Source organism: Vulpes lagopus, chromosome 1 (assembly GCF_018345385.1).
Source record: "Vulpes lagopus strain Blue_001 chromosome 1, ASM1834538v1, whole genome shotgun sequence".
In the NCBI taxonomy this organism is placed as follows: Eukaryota; Metazoa; Chordata; class Mammalia; order Carnivora; family Canidae; genus Vulpes; species Vulpes lagopus.
Genome location: NC_054824.1, coordinates 110,152,066 through 110,174,542, shown reverse-complemented (window position 1 = coordinate 110,174,542; position 22,477 = coordinate 110,152,066). Strand labels below are relative to the sequence as shown.

At 43.4% G+C, this 22,477-nt stretch overlaps 1 protein-coding gene across 1 annotated transcript in view; it reads left to right on the top strand.

The window, feature by feature from the left end:
• Positions 1–21,703, top strand: part of RAB31 (RAB31, member RAS oncogene family) — a 131,592-nt gene extending 109,889 nt beyond the window's left edge. Inside the window, exons 6-7 of the mRNA XM_041764190.1 lie at positions 5,167–5,276; positions 18,237–21,703. Of these exons, the coding sequence (XP_041620124.1) occupies positions 5,167–5,276; positions 18,237–18,334 (208 nt within the window). The 3' untranslated portion in view covers positions 18,335–21,703. The remainder of the gene's footprint in view (positions 1–5,166; positions 5,277–18,236) is intronic.
• The last annotated feature ends 774 nt before the right edge of the window (positions 21,704–22,477 follow it).

Here is a 22,477-nt window from a genome sequence, read left to right as displayed (position 1 = left end):
CTCAGTGGTTTAGCGCTGCCTTCAGCCCAGAGTGTGATCCTGGAGACCCGGGATCGAGTCCCACATCGGGCTCCCTGCATGGAGCCTGCTTCTCCCTCTGCCTATGTCTCTGCCTCTCTCTCTCTCTCTCTCTAATAAATAAATAAAATCTTAAAAAAAAAAAAAAAAAAGGAGGAACCCACAGAACTGAACCTTCCCAGTGAACCCGTAGCGGGGACAGAGCATTACTCTGTCTTTAGCCTGCTCCTTTGATCCCCCCCTCTCAGGTATGGCTTCAGAAACTCTTTCTTGGGGTACCTGGCCTCCTCTTTCTCTGCCATCATGGAGAATTAAATAACTCTGAAATTAGAATGAGTCAGCTGCCATGTTGCCAGGTTACATCATGAAAACAAAACAAGGACCCTTGTGGGGCAGCACAGCTCATTGAAAACTGGAGCCACAAGAATGCTGTTTCCTGACCTCCCTCCCCCACAGAGAGCCTGAGCAGGTGTCTGCCTGGGTCCAAGACACGTGACAGGCTGCTGTGTGGACCCTGCTGAAGTATAAGCTGATTAACATCAGAACTGGCTTAGGAGTCTCCTCTTTCATGTGTTTCCACCCCTAAGCCTGACCTGTATTGCTCTCTCTCCCCATCACTTAGCTCTTGGTTCTGACCCTGACTCTGGTCTCTTCTGATGATCCCTTGAATTTAGTGTTTTCCTGGTAAGTGGACAATAGCTTCCCCCATGATCTCCAGCTTTCCCACCTTCTCTGCCCTTTGTGTCCCCCGTTGGCTTTGCATCCTAACCTCTATCTTAACTACTAGGCCTGCCTGTGGCTGCTTTCCAGTGGGGGCAGGACACCAGAGAGTTAAGAAAGAAACCTTGGGTAATGCTGATATATAAGGTAGGCTGAACACCGTGGGTTCCTGAAAGAAGCTGAAGAAGCAGCGGTGGGAGGGGCAGCCGAGGGAGGAGGACTCACAGTCTACACCTCCTGGATGGTTTGCAGTAACTCTTCTGGGTGATTTCTGGGAGTCCTGAATAGGTTGGTCTAGAAAGTCAAAAACAGTCTTTCCCATCAAAATTAACTAGCTATGCTTTTACTTTGGCTTGGGCAAATTAGTTTCAATCGGCCTGTTCCAGGGCCTAGCACAATGCCCAGCATATGGCAGACACTTGATATATATATTTTTTAAAAAATGAATGAAAGCCACTAGATGCCCTAGTCTCATGTAATCATAAGTATAAATGACGAGTGGTGGCAGCCTTCTAGCTGCTTGGGATATGCAGTGGGCCTCTCCTGAAACACAGCCAGTGTTCCCAGTGGTTGCTAGTTTATCTGCAAGATCCTCCAAGGAAGGAAATTTTCACCTTTTTAAGGCTCTTCTTTCAGATTGTAGCTGTACCTGTTTGTTCCAAAGACAATTTGCCGACATCAATGGGTGTCCTACCATTCAATTCAATCCTGACTGTAACTACCTGGACATAGCATAGATCCTACAAATTAAGGGCTCAGTCCTCCAAGACTCCCCCCTCACCCCCCCGCCCTGAGTTCAGATGCCAGATGCAAGTCTTGGGTATCCCCAAGTTAACCTCACTGCTGCCCAGCAGACTACTAGTTTGGGGGTTCCTATGTCCCCTCCACCTCAGGCTTGATAATTCAGTAGAACAGAGTTCTCTGAACTTGGGAAAGCACTAGATTTATGATTGCAGTTCTCCGCTAAAGGGTACAACTCAGGACCAGGCAAATGGAAGAAATGCATAGAGCAAGGTGTGGGTTGCTGCCATTCTAGCACCCTGACATGTGCACCGACCCAGACCTTTCCAAGCCTTGCATTCAAGAGTTCTCACTGAGATTTCATTACTTAGTCACGATTGATTAAATCTCCAGTTCTTCCCTCCCCAGGGTTGGGGAATGGGGCTGAGAATTTCAACCGTCTAATCATGAGGTTGGATCTTCTGGCATCCAGCCCCCCTCTGCAGCTCACTAGGGCTCCTATGTATAAGCAACTCAGGTGTGGCATCATCGGGCTTTTTACAAATACCAAAAGACACAGCTATGACTTAGGAAACTTGGTGGTTTCAGGAACTCTGTGCCAAGGAGCAAGGAGAAAGAGCAAATACATATTGCTTTTTATACCACAGTAAAGGAAACATATTTTGACAGATCCAAGAGTAGTTGATCCTTCTGGTCTCAGTTTGTTGTTAGCGGAACTTTCACTGGCCCTCTAGACTCAGTAAGAACCTGTTCTTGCTTCCGCCCCTGACTCCAGTATATTACAGTCTGAGGATCTTTAGAATCCCACATATTCTCTGTCTATAAAATCGAAAGAGTGTCCTCTGGAATGTAGGTGCCAGTTGGGTGGTTATGTTGTCGAGGCCTGATGGGAGCAAAGTGGGCAGAGCCAGAGGGTCTTAGATTAGACCCTGCCTCCACTGCTGATTCACTGTGTCATTTTGGGAAAATCATTTATTTCATGAGATCATTTCTAAACATGGAAGAAGTGTGAGGACACACTTTTCTTATCTGTCCATTTCAGGGTCCAGCATGTAAACTGTGAGATGATTAGCCCACCCAGGGTTACTGTTATGCTCAGGATGGATATTCTGAAGTGTGTGGCAAGGGACTTTGTTCTTTCATTAATCTTGGCAAAACCTATTCTACTCCTTTTTGTCTCACAAAGGGACTGATGAGTGGTGGGCTAGAGAAGCATTTGATGGTAATCCGCTCTCACTTGAGGGGTCTCCAAAGCTTCCTTGATGGCCAGAATCGCCCCTACCCCCAGGTGGAGATTAGCGGGGCTCGGCCTGTCTTATCTGAACCACATTTGAGTAGAGATGAGCCCCACCCTCCTATTTGTGGTTTGATAAAGACTGCTGGGAAGAAATGAAAACTAGGATAGCATGCCAAACTGGAGGTGGGAAAGCTCTTTCCTGGGATATTTCAGATGTAAAATTCATTGCCACCAAAAACAAACAAAAAAACAAAAATGCAAGGTTTTTTCCCCCCTTCAATCTTTGTGAGAGGCTGGAGGCTTGTCTGATGGAAACAGGAGAGAGGGCAGGTTCAGGAGCATAGTTTTTCCCAGTGAGTCTTTGGTAAGAAAGATTATGGAAGCAGATTCCAGCTGACACAGCTCAAGAGGCTTCATTTCTCTGGCTTGGAGTCCTGGGGCAGCTGCCTCTCCTGTGGTGGAGTCTCCTTGAGTAGGGCCTTCTCCAGCTAGCACCTGAAAAGTCCTCTCATTTGAGCTGGGGTCCGTAAAGAACTTAAGTGTCAAGGACATATTTCCCCTGCTAACTTTATAAACCAGATCTAGCCTTTAGGAGGTCTTTGGAGGGGCAGAGGAAAGGGAAGGAGGTGGGAGGGGGATACAGACTCTTCACCCCACTCCCAGTTTCGATTTTCTGTCTGCCTTTCTTCTTTCCCTACAGCCATCTGTCTAGTAACATTGTACTCTCCCTCACCCACCACATTAGAGGAGCTTCCAGATTCTTCTCCTCACTCCCCACTCCAGTCTATTTAGTGTACTGTTTCCCCCAGAATGTGGGCCTGACTCTGTTGCCCTCCTGTTCCTCAGTGGCCGCTGGGCATGAGGCAGGCATGGGGTGTGTCTTCCTGCCCCCCTGCCGGGATTCCCCCTGGCTACTCTCTCCCATCTGGGCTCCAGTCCATCTGACTTCCCTCCATTCCATTCACTTGTAAACCCACCCTTAGACCCAAGATAGTACTGGGTGCAGAATGTGGGGATGAGGATACTCCTCCGCCATGGGGCCACCCCACACCCCTGTCATGGCCACACTCACTGACCTTCCCAGGATCCATTGATCAAAGTGCATCACTTCCTGTACTTCTATACTCTTCCTGTGCTTTTGTATGCTTCCTGTACACCTCCTAGACTTCTGTACACCACCGGTACTTCCTGTATACCTCCTGTACTTTTGCACACTTCCTGTACTCCCTGCACTCTGTACAGTCCCTGTATTTCTATATACTTCCTATACCTCTGTATACTTCTTTAAAAAAAAAAAGATTTTATTTATTTATTCATGAGATACACAGAGAGAGACAGAGAGGCAGAGACATAGGCAGAGGGAGAAGCAGGCTCCATGCAGGGAGCCCGACATGGGACTCGATCCCGGGTCTCCAGGATCATGCCCTGGGCTGAAGGCGGCGCTAAACCGCTGAGCCACCCAGGGATCCCTACCTCTGTATACTTCTCATACTTATGTACACCTTCTGTACTTCTGTACTTCCTATAATTCTGAGGTGCTTTATTACACCTTTATTATCCACGTGTTGCAGATGTTACAATGTTGTAGGTCAGAGTAACCACAGATGTTTGTCTTTGCTCTCTAGCGTAAGTTCCAGAAGGCAAGGATTACTGATTTCTTTAGCACCTACAAGAGAGACTGGCATATAATAGCTGCTCAATAAATATTTGTTGAATAAATGACTTAACTTCTGGGGAATCAGAACTGTGTCTCCTTAATCTTTGGATCCACCACAGCATCTTCACATTAAAAATAGATCAATAAATGTATTTCTAGATTATTCATTTAAATAGAGTTCATGTCCTAAAATCTTTGCAGAAAGAGCCTTTCTTTTTTTTTTTTTTTTGGAAGAGCCTTTTGAAGGTGAAAGTCCAGTTGTGTCCTGTTGCATCGTAGCCACTGAAGGTATAACCATGTTCATTTCCAGACTTTCAAATCCTGTGCCATATTCTCTCTGATTTGTGAAAGACATCTATAAAAGTTCTACAAAAGCATGTGTGTATGTAGGAGCATGCACACGTGCATATATGCACATACACATATAAAATTGTTAAAAACCATAATGAGTCGTTTTTATGGGAAAAGAAATCAACCCTAACTCTGAAAGCCGGAATGTATGCTGCCATCTTCATAAGGAGTGTTTGTAATGTTCTGGAATTCTTTCTTTCTGTGGGACCAGGGATAGCATTTTACATATGGGGATATTATCTCCATGAATGCCAGAGACCGGGTTTTAAACTTTAAAGGTTTTCACCCATACTAGTTTTCAACACTTGCAGAGTGATTGAGTTGTTATGCTTATAGGATGATAAAGGAGCTGTGTCCACATGAGCTTTTTGTTTGTTTTGCTAGGGTTCTTTATATTTACAAATGAGCATTCATTTCTGTCTGCATGTGACCTCTTTTCCAGGGAAGTTCCCTTGAAGGATGCTAAGGAATATGCTGAATCCATAGGTGCTGTTGTGGTTGAAACAAGTGCAAAAAATGCTATTAATATCGAAGAGCTCTTTCAAGGAATCAGTAAGTACCTGAGTTGCATTTTCGGCTTTGTTTACACTTGTGTGCTTCTGAAAGTCAAAGGCTAAAATAACAGAGCACTGCCCTAGAGCTTTCCACCCGTGTGAATCTGTCCGATGCCATGGATATCAAGCCTACAGTCCGGACCTACATCATGCCTCCCGATTCTGAATCTCCATAGTTCTGTGCTTTGACCTGTTGTTTCTATGTTATGTGAATAAAAATGAAGTAACTGTGTTGAAAAATAGTCATTTTAATTAAAAAGTTGTGTGTTTGGTAGCATTTTGTGTTAGCACGTTGAGGGGGAGAGAAATAAAATTGGCAGTAATGAGGTGTAGAAAACTAAAGTCACTCTAGACAAACAAAATAAAGGAGCCTTTTAGTCATTTCTTTTGCCCGGTGGTGATGAACAAAAAATGAGTCTCCATCCCACAAGACCTGAAATTGGCAGTTGGGTGGACAGTCGATTTGAAAAGTTTTTTCTCATTTCTAATCAGCTAGTTAGTGGAAGGTGGTTGCTCTCGTCTTCGTCTCCTGTTCTGGGTCACGTTATGATTCCCTTTCTTTATGTTGGTTCCCCGTAAGTAACCTTTATCTAAGATCTGTTTCCAGCTTACGGCCAGATTTTCCCTCACAACTTCTTTGGGTCCCCTCAGAGAGCTACCTGCAGTTGGCTGTCTCAGGAAGCTGTCCTGGGATGCCTCTAGAGTACAATCTGGGACTTAGCCGAAGTGTCAGCCTTTACTGAAGTGCTGGGACTCAGGGGCCTGGGGTATCCACCTTGAGAGAAGTCAAGCCCCTGAACAGTTGGCAGTTGTTCTCAAAGGTCTTATCTGGTTCCAGACAATTCCAGAAGGGAATTCCAGAGGGGAAACTGGTGGTTTGATCTCTCTTCTGCCTGAGGTCATCGTTGGCCGTGCTTTTAAAGTCAGAGGGGCCGTCACTTCCCAGAACAAATTTGATTTCCTTTTAACTGGTTTTGGTTCATTACTTTAGGCTCTGAGAACCCACAGCAGGGATTATTCTGTTTGTTTCTCTTGGCTTGATGGGGAACTCACTGGAGATGGGGGAACTCTGACCTGGGTTACTTACATAATACAGAAATGCACAGAAGGGCATTTACTTGTTCATTGGGGTCCACATCACCTTCCCTCCCATCCTCCTTCAGAGGCTTCATTTTACTGCTGTTATTTTACACTCTCAACAGAATAGTGTTATCCAAGCGCTTTGACCTTCGTGGTTGAACTCTAGAGTGCTAGGCTGTAATTTTATGTTGGAAACCGTGGATCCCCAGACTCCTGTTCCTTCTTGAAAATGGGCCACTGCTGCAGTGCTCTGCGGTGAAGCAACTGCTCAGCTCTCCTCTGTTTCTGTGGAATGCCAGGTGACATCTTAGAGCGTTTGGCTTGAACTCATTCCATTAACCTCATTTTCCCTCACATCGAACTCATTCTTTTCCAGTGACGCTCGGCTTTTCTGGCAAGTTGTGGGACTATTAAGACATTACGTTTTGAATAAAGGTTTTAATTAGTGAAGCTAGATATAGCTCCTGATGACTATGACATCGGCCCCTTTCCTTTATGCAGCTCCTTATGCTCTAGAACTCTCTCCCCGGCATAAGCCCCTGGAAGGCAGATGGTGCAGACCACTGGAGAGTGAACGAAGCACAGTGCTCCGTATACCTGAGATTCACTTGAGGTTTCTGTATGAGCTAGGAGATTTTCTGAGGTTTACACAAATCATTATTAAAATAAAGAGTGAAATAAGAGCTGCAAAGAAGAAAATAAGCCTAAGTGGCAAGTATTGATATCTTAACTGGAAAGGTACTTCTTTGTATGGTGCGGCCAGTATATATCTCCTCACCCATATGAAGTTTCTATGGCTCGAGGTGATGGGGAATTTGAGTAAGGAATTCCCAAGATCTTGGTGGTCTGCTTCACTTAAGAAAAAGCAGGTGGCTCAGTCGGTTAAGTGTTTGCTTTGGCTCAGGTCATGATCCCAGAGTCGCAGGATTGAGCCCTGCCTCTGGCTCACTGCTCAGTAGAGAACCTGCTTCTCCCTCTGCCCCTCCCCCCACTTGTACTCTCTCTCAAATGAATAAATCTTAAAAAAAAAAAAAAAGCAAAAGCACATGTCAAGTAAACAATTATTTGTTTATGTTTTATCATACTTGGGGTAAAATTGCCTTAGTAAAAAAGCATGTAGATACATGGCCTGCAGAAAGACCTCTAGCCATGTGTAGACTGTAAGTGCTGGTTCCTCTTTACTCCTTCAGGTGAATTTTTCAGAATGGGATGTTGTAGCTTAATTACAGGTTAACTTAAAATGCAGTACCAAGTACACCTAAATACACTGCAGCAGACATTTCATCTATTTTCTTTTTTCCTGTTCCTACTTGTATTACATGTGCTCCTCCCTGAGCTCAAAATAGAACGGGATATTGCTGACTTGTACACTCCCCAAAGCAATGTTCCCGAGACAAACGTGCCTGGGAGAGAAGATGCAATAAAAAAGTGGTGAGAATAAAAGCCCTTTGAAAAGGTGTGCTTAAACTAAATGAATTCATACTGGCTTGTAGGAAGAGACAAATGTTTCTCTGCTACATTCCCAGAGTGTTCATAAACCAGAAGGAGACAACTGTGTTTTCTAGACATGAGTTAATGTATTTACTAACTGGAAATTGTTTAGCGAAATATTATCTGTTTTCAAAGGCTGGAGCTACCTTGTCAAGGATTTAGATGCTGCTCTGTTTGGGGGGGTGGGGATTGTGCACTGTCTGTGCTCGAATAGCCTGCTGACCTCTGAGTGGCATTCCAGCTGGTACCCTTTGCTCGATCACATTTTCAAACTGCCTTTACCCTGCTGCCTATGGCTTGATCTGCTCCATGCATTTCTCCTCAGGGTTGTTCACTTTTCTTCTTTGAGCTTTTATACCTTTCATGTGAGCATTGAAGTTTTCCTCTTTGAATTAAAAGATAAAGAATTATCCTTGGCCAAGAAAACTGTGGTACATTTGAGTGTTTCAACTGTTGTATGAAAGCATGAAGATATCCTGTTGCTGTTTACTCATTGTAGTGTTACATATCAAAACCCAGCTCTTGATGGTCTTCCCTCCAGAGCTCTGGCATCTGCTACGTCAGCAGGCTGCGTCTTTACCTCCTCCTTCCTCCCTGCTAACCTTGACTCCTTGAAGGTCTGCTTTCTGTCTTTTTCCTTACGAAGTCTTCATCTGCCCCAACTCTCACAGGTAGTTCCCAAGATTCCTTATGGCTTCCCCATCATTCTGACATTTGAACACACTTAAATGATTAAATTAAACGAACCCATTAAGTGAACTCTTGAAATGGTTCCTCCAGGTGCCTCAGATATACACCTACTGCAGGGGCTCTGTGACCAGATCTTACCCTGTCATATTCTCCGTAAGGCTAGGATGAGTAAACAGGATAGTGCTTAATTCAGATTTTTGAATTTGGGCCTTCATCCTCGCCTCATGATGTTCTATGAGGTAATATTTCAGTGTGGCCACTAGATCAAGCAAAATACAGTTGCTCTTCTATGGGGACCAAAGGTTGGATGGCACCAGTCCATCGGACAGGCCTGGTATCTGTTGATCCGTGTATTCAACAGACATATTTTGTACTCGGTGGGTCAGGTGCCTTGCTAGACACAAGGACCCCATGGTGAACAAAACAAACTGGCCGTCGAGGCAGGAGACAGCCTGTTGGCACAGAGTCAAATGGATGTGTAATTACACATTGTAATAAATGCTTTGAAGCAAAAGAATAAGGACTGCAAGGATAGAGACAGGTGGGGACTTCAGATGGGGTGGAGGAGATCTCCCCAGGGAAATGATTTGAAGCTGGACCTGGAAAGTGGACAGAGGCCAGCTGGGCAAAGAGCTCGGAGGAGCTGTCAAACCAAGTGAGTTTCTGAGGCAAGAGATGGTATGCTGCTTTTAGGAGAAAGGAGGCCTGCTCTGCCAGTGGGGAGCATGGAGACTGAGCCAGGTCCTTGCTGGCCTTGTACTGGGAAGGAGGGAGTGATATTCTGAATGCACCTGGAAGCTCTGAAAGTGTTCTAAGCGGAGGTGTGTATATCCGCTTAGACAGTATATCCAGTCTACACTGGAGACTGTATATCCAGTCTACACTGGATATCCAGTCCAGACTGTATACAGACTGTATAGACTGTATATCCAGTCTACACTGACGGAAAGATCACCCTGGGGGAATTTATAGAAAGAGAAATGTTGGACATGGCTCCCAGGCAGGGTGCTGTTACAGTCATGCAGGATTGGGGAGGCTGGGATAGGCTGTTCCTGGGATAGGAACTCGGATGCAAAATTCAGAAATCTTTTGGAAGTAGAACCAACCACAGGGGAAACAGGCCGTGGGCATGGGACGGAGGGAGAGAGTGGTACGGTCGGATCCGATCTGTTCTTCCTGGGCCACCTCTCCCGGAATGACGAAGACTGGCACAAGAGCAGGCTCTCTGGGGACTGCGTCTGCTGTGAGCCTGTCGAACTGGGTTCTGGAGTGTGAGAAACACGGGTTTTGGTTTGTGGATTTTAATTATTCAACTCAAATGCTGTTTTTTTTTTTTTAAACTCTCCCTAAGGGCAAAAAGAGGTGGAGCTGCAGGCTCCCCCAGAAAAATGTCCCTTTTCGGGTGGGATCTCCGCCAGACAGCTGTGCTTTTGTTCCAATTAATTTGAATGCTGAGTGTGGAGGAGAGAACACAGGCTCTCTTCTGAAAAATCACATCTGGAGACACTGTAGACGTTAAACTAGGTTTTTTGTTAGTAGTTTGAGAACAAGGTGAGAAATATTTTTTCAAGTGTATATAATTAGAGGTACAAGTGTATTGGTTTGGAAAAATTAGAATAGGGTGCTCATACGACAAGCAGAAAGTTAAGATATGTAGGCAGTGATCAGGTCTTGTTTTATAATCATTCTTTGCACAGTGTTAGCTTTTTTAAGTGCCCTGGATTTTTTAAATTTTCTAGTAGTTTTTGTTTGGAGCAGGCTCAAAATCAAAACAAAGCATTTGCAAATTCTATAGTAGTGTAGCCGGCTGTCAAATGAAAGTGAATTTAGCCATCAAGGGACAGTTAAGGACAGTAAAGGACAAAGACAAAGCCTGTCTACTTTCTTACACCAAAAAAGTTAATTTAGGGAGTGCAATGATAGAGGATGTCTGTGAAACAGTGTAGTTTTCAGAATAGGGAGAAGTGGGATAGCAAATGCCCGAAACATGTGTCTCTTTTATCCTATCCAAAGCAGAAATAGATCAGGTGTGCAAAATGTAGCAGGAATGTTTAACACACAGCACATTCTCATTCTGTCCCATTGTCGCAACTGCTTAAATGTTTACACTCATCAGTGCACCACTTATGCTGTGAAATAGGCACAGTTATCATCCCTGTTTTACATACGAGGAGATTGAGTCATGAAAGGGTTTGTAACTTGCTCCAGGTTGCAGAACTAGTAAGTAAGCAGCCTATATTAGAAGGCTGCCAGGGGGCTCTGGAAAATCTAGTCTATCTCACTGCCCATGGCCTATGGCAGTTTATGGTAACATTATTCATAATGGTAAAAAACAGGAAATGACTTAATGGTCCAAAAGTTGGGAAATGGTTTTTTTTTTTTTTTTTTTAAAGCATGAATGGTTCAGGGCATACAAGAAAGTTCAGTTCTAGATGAACATGGAACATACAGAGGAGGCTGATCAGAGGAATCTGGGAAGGTATTTGAATTATCTTTTTTTTTTTTTTTTTTAAACTGAAGAAGGCAATTGGGTTTTTTTTTTTTTTTAAATTTTATTTATTTATGATAGTCATACAGAGAGAAAGAGAGAGGCAGAGACACAGGCGGAGGGAGAAGCAGGCTCCATGCGCCGGGAACCTGATGTGGGATTCGATCCCGGGTCTCCAGGATCGCGCCCTGGGCCAAAGGCAGGCGCCAAACCGCTGCGCCACCCAGGGATCCCGGGAAATGGTTTTTTTAAAAAGCCATGCTGTCGCTAATATAAACGAGTGATTAAAAATGATGATGTAAAAAAAAAAAAAAAAAAAAAAAAAAAAAAAAAAAAAAGATGATGTAAATCTGTATTTCCAGTTATGAAAAGGTAAATTCTTGACACTGAAACAGAAGTTACAGACCGGTTTGTATAATATCCTGATTTCATAAAATATGAACCATATATAATGGTAAATAGTATATTCTTCTGGGCAAAGATTGGAAGGATCTATGCACTTAAAATATTAACTGGTTGTTTTATGGTGGTAAGCTTCCAGGGAACTAAAAAACAAAAAGAAAAGTAGGCTTTATTTTGGGAAAAAAAAAAAACAAAACACCATACGCTCGTAAGACGAATAAGCTAGTGAACCAGCATGCACTCAATAACCAAACAGATTTCATCTCTACCCCACACTCCCCCTTGCCATCCACCTGAATTATTTCGAAGGGAGTTCCAGACATCATTTCATCCATAAATAGGTTCATAATGTAACCTTTTTTTACATAACAACAATTTCATTATTACATTAGTAATCATAATGCTGTTATCATATTAATATCACCAAATATTCAGTGTTCAAAGTTCCAAATAGCTCATATTTGTCCTAAATGGTTCCTCTGTTTGCATTTTACAATTTGCTTGAATCAGGATGCAAATAAATTACACACACAGGGATTAGTCGATATGTCTTTTAAGCCCCTCTTAATCAAGAGATTCCCTTTCCCATCTTTCTCCTTTTTTCCCCCTCATGTAATTTCTTTATGCAAGAAATGAGATCACTTGCCCTCTGTAGTCTAACACAGTATGGATTTTGCTGGGTTCCTGGGTTGCTCAGTAGTATTGCACTGCACGAGTAAAACTGTGTTAATCCATCCACCCAACATTTGGGGTGTTTCCAGTTTTGGGCGATTAGAAGTAGGGTTGCTGTGAACATTCACATACAAGTCTTTGTGTGAATAAAGACCTAGGTGTGGGATGGCTGGCTTATCTGCCAGGTAATGTTTAACCTTTTAAGGAACTGCAAACAGTTTTCCAAAGTGTTTTTAGCCTTTTACATTGCTATCACAAATGTGGGAGAGCTCCAGTTGCTCCACATCCTCATCAGTACTTGGTTTGGCCAGTTGATAAAATTTCAGTCATTCTGATGGGAGTATATTGGTATCTCCTTATAGTTCTTTTTTTTTTCCCCTCCTTATAGTTCTAATGTCCATCTTCCCAGTGACTCATAGTGTTTCCTCTTTTATGTGCTTATTTGCAATCCTTGAGTCTCTTTGGTGAAATGTTGGTTCAAATTTTGCCGGTTTTGTATTGAGTTGTTTGTTTTCTTATTGTCGGGCTTAAAGATTATTTTTATATATTCTGGATGCATGTTTTTTTTTTTTTATCAGATATTTGTTTTTTCAAGCATTTTCTCTCAGGCTGTGGCTCGCCCTTTCATTTTCTTGACAATGTCTTTGGAAGAGCAGAAATTCTTAATTCTGATGAAGTCGGGTTTGTTAGATTTTTACCTTGTGGCTGATGGTTTTTTGTATGTATGTCTTACAATTTTTAAATGTTAAAATAAAAAAAAATAAAGGGACATATCCATTCAATGGAATACTATTCAAGTGAAAGAAGCCAATTAAGTAAAGAAGCCAATCAGGAAAGGCTACATTGTACTGTATGATCCAAACCATGTGACATTCTGGAAAAAGCAAACCTATAGGGACAGTGGAAAGATCCGTGGGTCACCAGAGGCTCTTCGGGGGAAGGAGGGAGGGATATATGGGGGAGCACAGAGAATTTTTAGGGCATTGAAACTATTCTGTCCGGTGTTTAATGGAGGATGCCTAACATTACGTATTTGTCAAAACCCATAGGATATACAACACCAAGAATAAGCCCTAATATAAACTATGGACTTTCTTTTAGAATAATCAATGATGACTCATCTTTTGTAATAAATATTCCACAGTTGTGCTAGTCGTTAAAACAGGGAAAGGTGGGGATGAGGATATTAGGAGCTCTCTGTACTTTGCTCAACTTTTTCTGTAAAGCTAAAACTGCTCCAGGAAGAAAGAAAGAAGAAAGAAAGAAAGAAAGAAAGAAAGAAAGAAAGAAAGAAAGAAAGAAAGAAAGAAAGAAAGAAAGAAATAGAGGAAGGAAGGAAGGAAGGAAGGAAGGAAGGAAGGAAGGAAGGAAGAAAGTCTATTCATTTAAAAAGAAAAAGGAAAGGAAAAGATGCTCTTGAATGGTAAGGAAGTCTGATGATTGATTGAGTCACTGAAGCCCCCCCATATTGAAGACCTCTGGCATTCTGGGCTCACAGCCAGTGTGGCCTCTCCCTTCTTCCCTCTCTGTGGATGTTGCCGTTCCTTCAGCAATCTAGACATTTCTCCTTGCTTTTCTGTATCCCTCTCTTTCCTTTATCTATCTCTCTGCCAGATGTCTTCCCACAGTCCTTCCCATCTTTGTTTTCTGCTTCTCTTAGTGGTACCCAGATCAAGGCTTCCCTTTAAAAAAAAAAGATTTTATTTATTTATTTGAGAGAGAAAACGTGTATGTGCTGGAGAAAGCACAAGCAGGGGGAGGGATAGAGGGAGAGGGAGAAGCAGACTCCCCGCTGAGCAGGGAGCCCGATGCGGGACTCGACCTCAGGACCCCAGGATCATGACCGGAGTAGAAGGCAGATGCTTAACAACTGAGCGCCCCAGGCACCCCTAGATCAAGGCTCTCTTCATCCCGGACCTGTACTTCCTGCAAGCCTCCTGGCGCCATTCACTCTGTCTCCTAAGCCATTCAGGTCCCAAATGGAATGTTAGCCCATTTCTGAGATCTAGACTGTAAGGTTCCAGGTCATCTAATAATTCCAGGATTATCTTCTTTACAGCAGCAAAAGGACACTTCAGAGAATGCCTCAAGTGGCATGCCTCACCTCCGGCCCTGCTCCCATTCTGTATTCTAAGGGCAGTGGTCCATGATGGTGAGCCTTAAAGGCTATTATCAGGGGTAAATACTGCCAAGTCCTACTGGTCGATTTACTAATTAGGATGATTCAGAAAATCAGGATGGAGAAATGGAAGTTGCACAGCAACTACCAGCACCTCTAACGCCCAACAGAAGATAGCTGAGCCGAGTAAATCCTGAGCTGCAGTGGGAGGGGAGAAGAACATGAACAGCAGGACCATCAGGAAGCCTCCAGGCTCCACAGGGAATGGCCCGCCCTCCAGAAAAGGAACGAGAACAGCTGCAACCAAGCATGCTCTTTTATTTTTGTTGTGTGTGAAGGCATTACAGCCCCCAGTCCAGAGCCGAGATCAGATTTATAGGCTTAGAATTTGTTTTTCACATATTGCATTCCTGAGGAATCCTTTATAAAACCTGCTTCTTCTCTAGGCTGTCAGCTTTTAGGAAAACTGAATTTCGAAATAAAGTCCTTTACCTCTTTCCGAGCAGAATCTTACACAATCCCAACCTTATTAAAATAAACACCCTGGCGTAGGCTTTCTACTCAAGGATGACTTGTGATGAGGATTGTGTACTCAAAGGATGTTTTGTAAGAGTAGAAGCCTGCAGAGGATGATGCTCAAAGCCTGTTCAGATGTTTCTGTGTGTGTATGTGTAGATATATATTTGTCCTATTCTATGCCTGTGTAATTAATACTGATTCCATTGTGTGATCTCCTTGGTACAAAACGCCTTGGCCATTTTCCAGAACCATTCTTTTGTCTAAGTACATTGAAGCTTTCGGTAAGTTCCAGATAACTCAGATCACAGGACTGGAGCTCGTGTATTTGCACAGTGCTGCTGGCTTCCTTCTGGGCTTGAGGTGTTTGCCTCATTGTTAGGGTCCACCTTCCTCGACCTCTGCCTTAAAGTGGAAGCATTTCCTTTCTTCTCACTTTGAAGCGGGGATCCTAGGTTGTGTTTTGTGGAAGAGTAGGATGGGTCCCAACCCTAGTACCTGAACCCTTGTCCCCAAGCAGACTCCACTTGAGACACACCCAGGACCCCTTAATTGTCGTTAGTTCCTTCCGTATTGGTGCCACAGATCCACCTGCAGAGCACCTTCCCGTTGCTTTCTCACAGTCTTTTTTTATCGATGAGGAGAGGCAGTCTTGGAGATATTAAAGAGTTCACTTAGCCTCCACACTGACTCTCAGATCTCAGAACCCTTTTACCAGGTGAGAAGAACAACGTCTAAGGAATCTACTGTAACTCTGTCTCTGAGAAATACTTTGTTCAAATAAGTGAGATTTTGACCATTCTGAAGGTAAACAGGACCTGGTGCCTCTAAGAAGCCGGGTTCAGCAACTGATTCAAAAACACGGCCAACAGTTTAAAACAAGAAAGGAGTCTTCTCTAAGCATGACTTGGATCTACTGAATCTTGCATCCTAAGCATTGTCTTGCTTATTGTCCACAGAGGAGAGAAGAGGGAGGGAGAAAAGAGGGAGGAGGACAAGCAGAGCAAGGAGGGATGCCGATGGGCTGCCCTGACATTCTCATTATGCTTTCCATACATGCTCTTTGTTACTAGATTGCCACTTGACCCTTGTGGCTTCAGTGTGTATTGTACACATAAGCTTTCCACATATTTGGGGTACATATCATAAGAGAAATTTTACAACTTGAGGCATGTAGAATAAGTCACCGATAGGAGGGCTAAACTGTGATGCTCTTTTGCCAACTTTAGAGTTAACAACATAAGAATAGCATGAAGTTGATGTCAGTATAGGCTATTGATTTTGACATCATCAAAAGTACTAATCAGTGAATGGTACTTATCTTAGTTAACTAAGGCCACACAGCTTGCACCAATCAGAATGACAGTTTTGTCCTAAAGTATTTCAGATGTGAAAGCCAAAACCCCTAACACATTCAAGAGGCACTGGCAGTCTTATACATTTAAATAATGATGCAACCTGACATCATTAGCCCTCTGAAACACAGCACTTGCTCTTGAAGAGTAAGTAACACTTAAAAAAAAAAAAAAAAAAGAGTAAGTAACACTTGATTGGTAAGATGGGACCTAAATAAATCAGAGCATTGGTAGTCATTGGGAGCTTTTCCCTCTATTTATTGCTCAAGATTGACAAAGTACAAGAGGTATTTTGTTTGCTTCCTTTTAATTAGACTAATTTAAAAAAAAACATAGCATGTCCAAAAGAGGAAAGTACCTGCACTTCCATTCTCATTTGCCTCTGGACTGGGCCTGAACTGCTTTGAGAACGGTGTGCGACAGCTTTGCTTAGCTTTGTGGCTAGGAAGCAGCCTGAATTGTGGCTTCAGAAATTATTACAAACTTCCCTTCTGCTTCATCATCAAGTGAAGAGTTCTACCATTAATTTTGGATTTTGGATAATTGCCAATGGCCTGAATCTTTCTGCCTGAGCTTTGATGAGTGGCCATAGCACCCAGACTGCACCAGTACCTTTGCCATTAACTATTTCTGCCTGTGGTGAAGATGTACCCCTGCAGGGGCAATTTGACTCTCTGTATAGCCCGTAAGTAACATCCATTTGCCCTGAAAGACTTTGTCTTTGGAACCAATTCCCTTCCATTTCTCAGTACTGGTTACTTAGTAAACTGTTATGCTGATGAACTGATTTTAACGACCTTTATTTTAGAACTAGTGTTGCATGTCTTTTTATGGGGGATAGAAATGTGCACAGAGTGCAAATAGGGGACAGTGGGAAGTACACAGGCTTTGAGACCCATCAGAAAATCAAGATGTATGATCAGCGAACCACCTGTGCCACCTTACTGTTGACACCTTACTGTTGACACAACCCGCAGCATATAACCTGAGCTCTCTGAGGCTTAGTGAAATGAGAATAGCAGCCGTCACACCGACCTCACAGGATTCAGTGACGACAGTGCCCATGAACGTCTTTGAAAACTATGCGGTTCTGAACCCATATTTGTTATTTCCAGATCCCATTGCTTTTTTCAAAGATAGCGTTATTGAGATAAAACACACCTACTGTGCATTCCATCAATCTGAAGTGTGCAAGTCAATGATTCACAGAGCTACACATGATTCACAGAGCTATACACAATGTGTATATTCATAGAGCTATTCATGAACACAGTTTTACATTATATTCATTGTCTCAAAAAGAAACCACATACCCTTTAGCTACAACCTCTCCATCCCCTGCTATTGCCTTTTTAGTTTTGACTTTGTGTTGATTTACAGAGACTCTAGGACAACTTTTCTTAAAGATTTCATTTATTTGTTTGTTTGTTTATTTATTTATTTATTTATTTATTTATTTATTTATTTATTTATGAGAGACACAGAGAGGCAGAGATACAGGCAGAGGGAGAAGCAGGCCCCCTGTGGGGAGCCCAATGTGGGACTTGATCCCGGGACCCTAGGATCACGACCTGAGCCAAAGGCCGACGCCCAACCACTGAGCCTCCCACGTGGCCCTCTAGGACAATTTAAAAAATTATGTTAAGTAAAAATAAGATAACTCATGCATAGCAGGATGAGGGATGGGGAGCAAAGTGTTAACTAATGGTATTACTAGGGAGATTAGAATTCTCAATCAAGTTCTATCTGAAGAAGCAGAAGGATGAGTACTCATGGTTACTGCTGAAGCCCTGCTGCCATGAAGCAGCTTACTGCAGTGGGGCAGAGCTCTAGGGGGGCTGGTGCTAACTCTGAGAAGGTGGATGGGGCCTTGTCCCCTAACTCAGGGGTGTGGGGTTCGAAATCCAGGGAAGCCCATAGTACCAGGAAGGTGCCGTTACCTTTCCTTACCTTTCCAAACAGGAGTTTGACTTCAGGCATCAGAGCAAAGAAGGAAAGAGGGAAAGGAAGAAGGAGGGAGGAGAGAAAAGAGCCATTCCCGGGCCCCTCTGCTTCCTGCATACCCCAAACATTAAGGGAAGGTGTTGAAGCAGGTAGTGTCGACTGGATAAAAGGCAATCAATCCTGGCCTCCTCTCTGTTCTAGGTCGCCAGATCCCACCCTTGGACCCCCACGAAAATGGAAACAATGGAGCAATCAAACTGGGGAAGCCACCCACTCCAGCCAGCCGGCGGTGCTGCTGACCTGTGGCCCAGGGTCCACTGAACCTGAAGAAGCCAGAGCCGACCTCCTATTCTCAGCAGCCTGGCCCCCAGCGTGGGGAGAAGTGAGACGCTGGCTTGGCTTCCTGGAAGACCTGCAGCGATGGGGCAGGAACTGTCCCTGGAAAAAACTCCAGAAAAATCTGCCATGCTGCCACCAAATGGCCTTTGGGGCGTGAAATGCACGTGGGAGGGAACACGTTAGGTAATAAGTATAGTTGAGTCTTTTGTTGTTGTTGTTAAAAATCCGAAAATATTCTTATATTTGTACAGCAGTCTCACTGGCTTATCTGTGTGTGAGATTCTAAAGTGGCGTTCCACTCTGATTTCCTGCGTTCCCAGCCCAATTTCAGCAAGTGCTCCAGTGCCACTGCCTCTGTTACCTGACCAGCCTTCACTGAAAGGTTCATTTAATTTAACTTAATTTACCTTTCAGCAGAGCGTAATTGGATCATCATCACTCAAGCTAGAGACTTGAGCCATCGTGAAAGTGGAGAAAGATGTATTAGAAACTGTTTTCTACATCTCTGACTTTTACTTTATGCCTGTCTTTCTAAGTTTTAGTTACACATAAACAAACAAACCAAATCTGACTAAAATATTTCATGCAGCTTTGGGGTTGGGAGGCCTAGTTTGAAGGAGTCATTTAAGTACTGTGTAAATGGTGACAGATGTAGGATATAAATATTTTTCCAGAGACTGCCTGGTATGCATCATCTCCACAGTAATAAATTCCTCCTCTCTTACAGAGGGTTAATTCACAGAGTAGGATTTTACTAAGACAGTATGTCACGGTGTCATATCCAGGGGGAAAATAAACCAGAGGATATTTGAGTCTAAATCATAGGGCAAACTTCTAATAACATCAATCGATAGGTTATGGGAAAGCCAGCCAAAGGAAGCACCAGCACCCTAAGATGCAAGACCCCCAAAATTACAAGATTGGAGAAAGTGTTGGGTAGGTGGGCATTGTAACTCACCAGAGGTCCAACCCTGGAAATGCCAGTTAGCTGAGAGTAGGCTTTCACAAAACCTTCCCTTCTAGATTCCCTGTCTGCTCAATTAATTAAAGATGTCTGAATCCAATGGAAAGAAAAGGAAGGGAGGCGTGGAAAGGAAGAAGAGCTATTTCCATTGGAAATCCAGATCTTACCATTCTAACTTCCATAAATACCTGAGATCAAGAAGCAGTTGGTTTCCTCTTAGGGCTTATATTGGGAGGAAATTCTTAAAGGCTGTTTGGATCTGTGCCTTTGGTGGAGACTCAGAAACCATAAAGAATGGCCGGCTTCAGGAATGGTTAATCAGGCAGCATGGCAACAGGGCCAGCCGGTACCTTTTTCGCTAGGAACATTCAAGGCCCAGCAAACATTAATAGAAAACCTATAACATAAAAGCCAAGAAAGAGATTATGAGCTGATGAAAGACCTCAAACCTCCAGTGACTCCGTGTGAGCTGGTACTTCAGAGGCCTGTCATGGCTGTGCCCACCCTACTCTTGACGGAGACACTGAAATCGCCATCAACAAAGAACAAGTCTCCTTGGGAGAGTCACAGCCAAGTTTACACCAATTTATGTGGACTGCAATCAAGAAAACAGGTGGAAATCACAGATTTAGGTTTTTTTTTTCTAGAAAAACTCAAGAATATGCTGTCAATTGGATATTGCAACTGCTTCACTCAGCTTGCAAGAATAGCTTGACAATCTTAGGACGTGCAGGCTAGAAATACTTATTTTTGGTTCAAGAGTGCTTCTTAGCTCTCTGAGACAGGCGCTCAAAAACTACTAGCAAGTGGCATTTAGATGTCTTGGCGGGGCCTTTGCTGGGCTTTTTAGGGTTTTCTCCACGTTGTCAACTTTACTAGCAGCCAGCATGATTCTGCTTGCAGGCCAAGTGATTATCATGCCTCTTTCAAAAGTTAGAAAATTGAGGTTGCTATTTGAATGACCTCTTTCCCGGGGACATGCAGGCTTGTTGTAAAACCTCTCCTCATCCAGCTGTCCCCAAGAACCTGAGTCTCTCTCTAGACAGCTGCTCAAGTTGTCTAGCTCAGGCTGTCCACGTCCCAGAGAGGTTCACAGTATTTGGCTGGGTCTTTAGTGGTTGCATCTTGCATGAAAGAGCTAATGTTAATCATATGTAGAGAGCAACCCATCAACGAGCCCATGGTCTTATTTCAGAAGCACATTGAGGGTGAGAACCACTCTTTTGCCTTTCCATACTGCCTTAACTCTTCCAGCCAGTCAGATGACAATATATATTTATATATAATCACTACTCAGAGCAGTTGGTGAAGAGTACACAGCCCTTGGGCACACATCATTTGTATAAACATGGAATCTCCTCTGAAGATAGATACTCGAGCCTTGTCCACAGTGAAGCTCTTTAATTTCCTTTGTTTTGCTTTGCAATTACTTTCTGGCTGTTCTGATCATTGAACTATAAGCACGTAATATCATGGAAAGGCCTGGAAATTACGATTGCTCCAAAATGTCAAGTGGTTTCTTGGGATGTAAATCCTTCCCATAATTTCCCAAACTTTCCCTTTTCCCCCTCTGTTTTCTTTCCTTTCACGTGCATGTATATGTGTAAATATAATTTTGTATGTGTGACACCGACATGTGATCCATTTCCCTGGCTGAGTCTGGCTCGTGCCTGTGTGTTGTACAGTGTAAGGCCTGGGTTCTCATAGGGCTTGTTTCCCCGTGGGAATCCCTGAGGTGGTGCTCGAGCCATGCGCACATTTTAGGGAGGTACATAATTGACTTGCCATTTTATACTTGAAATGGTACATCAGGGTACTTAGATGACGTTACCTTGCAGACTATAGAAGGTTAAAGACCTAAAACTAACTTTTGGCCAGCGGAAGGGCTGGCCCCAATGAGAACTGAATTCATTCCCCGAGGGAGGTTTGGATGACAGAGGTATTTCCTTTGCGGGCAGGGAATATGCCGGACGATGGCTGAAGCCGAGCTCTTCCTAGGGGACCCCACTCCGTGCAGTGCTCGCAGCCAGTTGAATTACAAGCCAGCTTATCAACCAAAGGGCTCAGAGCTATATTCAGATCCATTGGGCATCTAGTCTACTTTTTCAGCCACCATTGTTGAAAGCAGACCCAGTGATCCAGTGTCAGTGCTCTATTGTGTAAACCATTCCTTTTTCTCGTGTTTCTCTAAAGGGCTTGTGTCTGGGCTGGACCCAGTTCTCACTTATAGAAGACGCTGCTGCAGACAGTTAGGACCTTTCCATCTTGTATTCGCTAGTAAGGCACCGCCCTCAACATCACTCAATTGTATGTTATTTTGGGTTTAACACACACTGATACATACTAATAAATATTGTAAGTTTTATCATGGTTGTCTTTTTCTTATACTGTGCAGTAGAAAAAAATTTTTAAAAAAATCACAGTTACCTCAGAATAAAGAACGGTGATTCCCCAGAGATATTTGTATACCAGTACATACGAAGACGTGTAGGGATGTTCACTGGTACTATTTGCAAAACAGCAAAATGTCTTCCCCTAAGGAAACCAATAATAAGATGTGGCACAGTCACATGATGAAAACTATAGGGTAATTAAAATGGATGCAAGATCTCTTGTGCATCAACCATGTATCTCGAAACAGAATGTGGCGTGCAGGGCTACATACCCGCCCCCCGCCCTCCCCACCAAGGGAGCCACTCTCTTAGTGGCCGGTGTGAATGAAACCTCAGGAGCTATGCAGTGCACAGCCTGAGCATCAGAGCTGTGGCCTGAACAGAGTGAATAAAGCAAGTTGAAGAAGTACAAGAGCATATAAATTTGTAGAAAACCAATAATGCATGTTGTTTGTGAATGTGTTTGTGTAAAAATAAACGAGGGATTAGAAGGCAAAATATTAACTTCATGTCTGCTCACCTCTGGGGAAGCAGGCAAGCAGACAGGATCAGGGAGGGGAACAACGGGCATTTAACTGGCAGAAATTTTTATTTATTTCATGGTAGAAAAATCTGAAGCCAATATGACAAAATGATAGCATTTGGTAATTTCAAGGTATGTGCTTTATTAGTCAAGGCATTTTGCTATATTAAGTTGTTTCAAAGAAACGATGACGGTTTAGGCTGACTTCATGAATGTGCTAGAA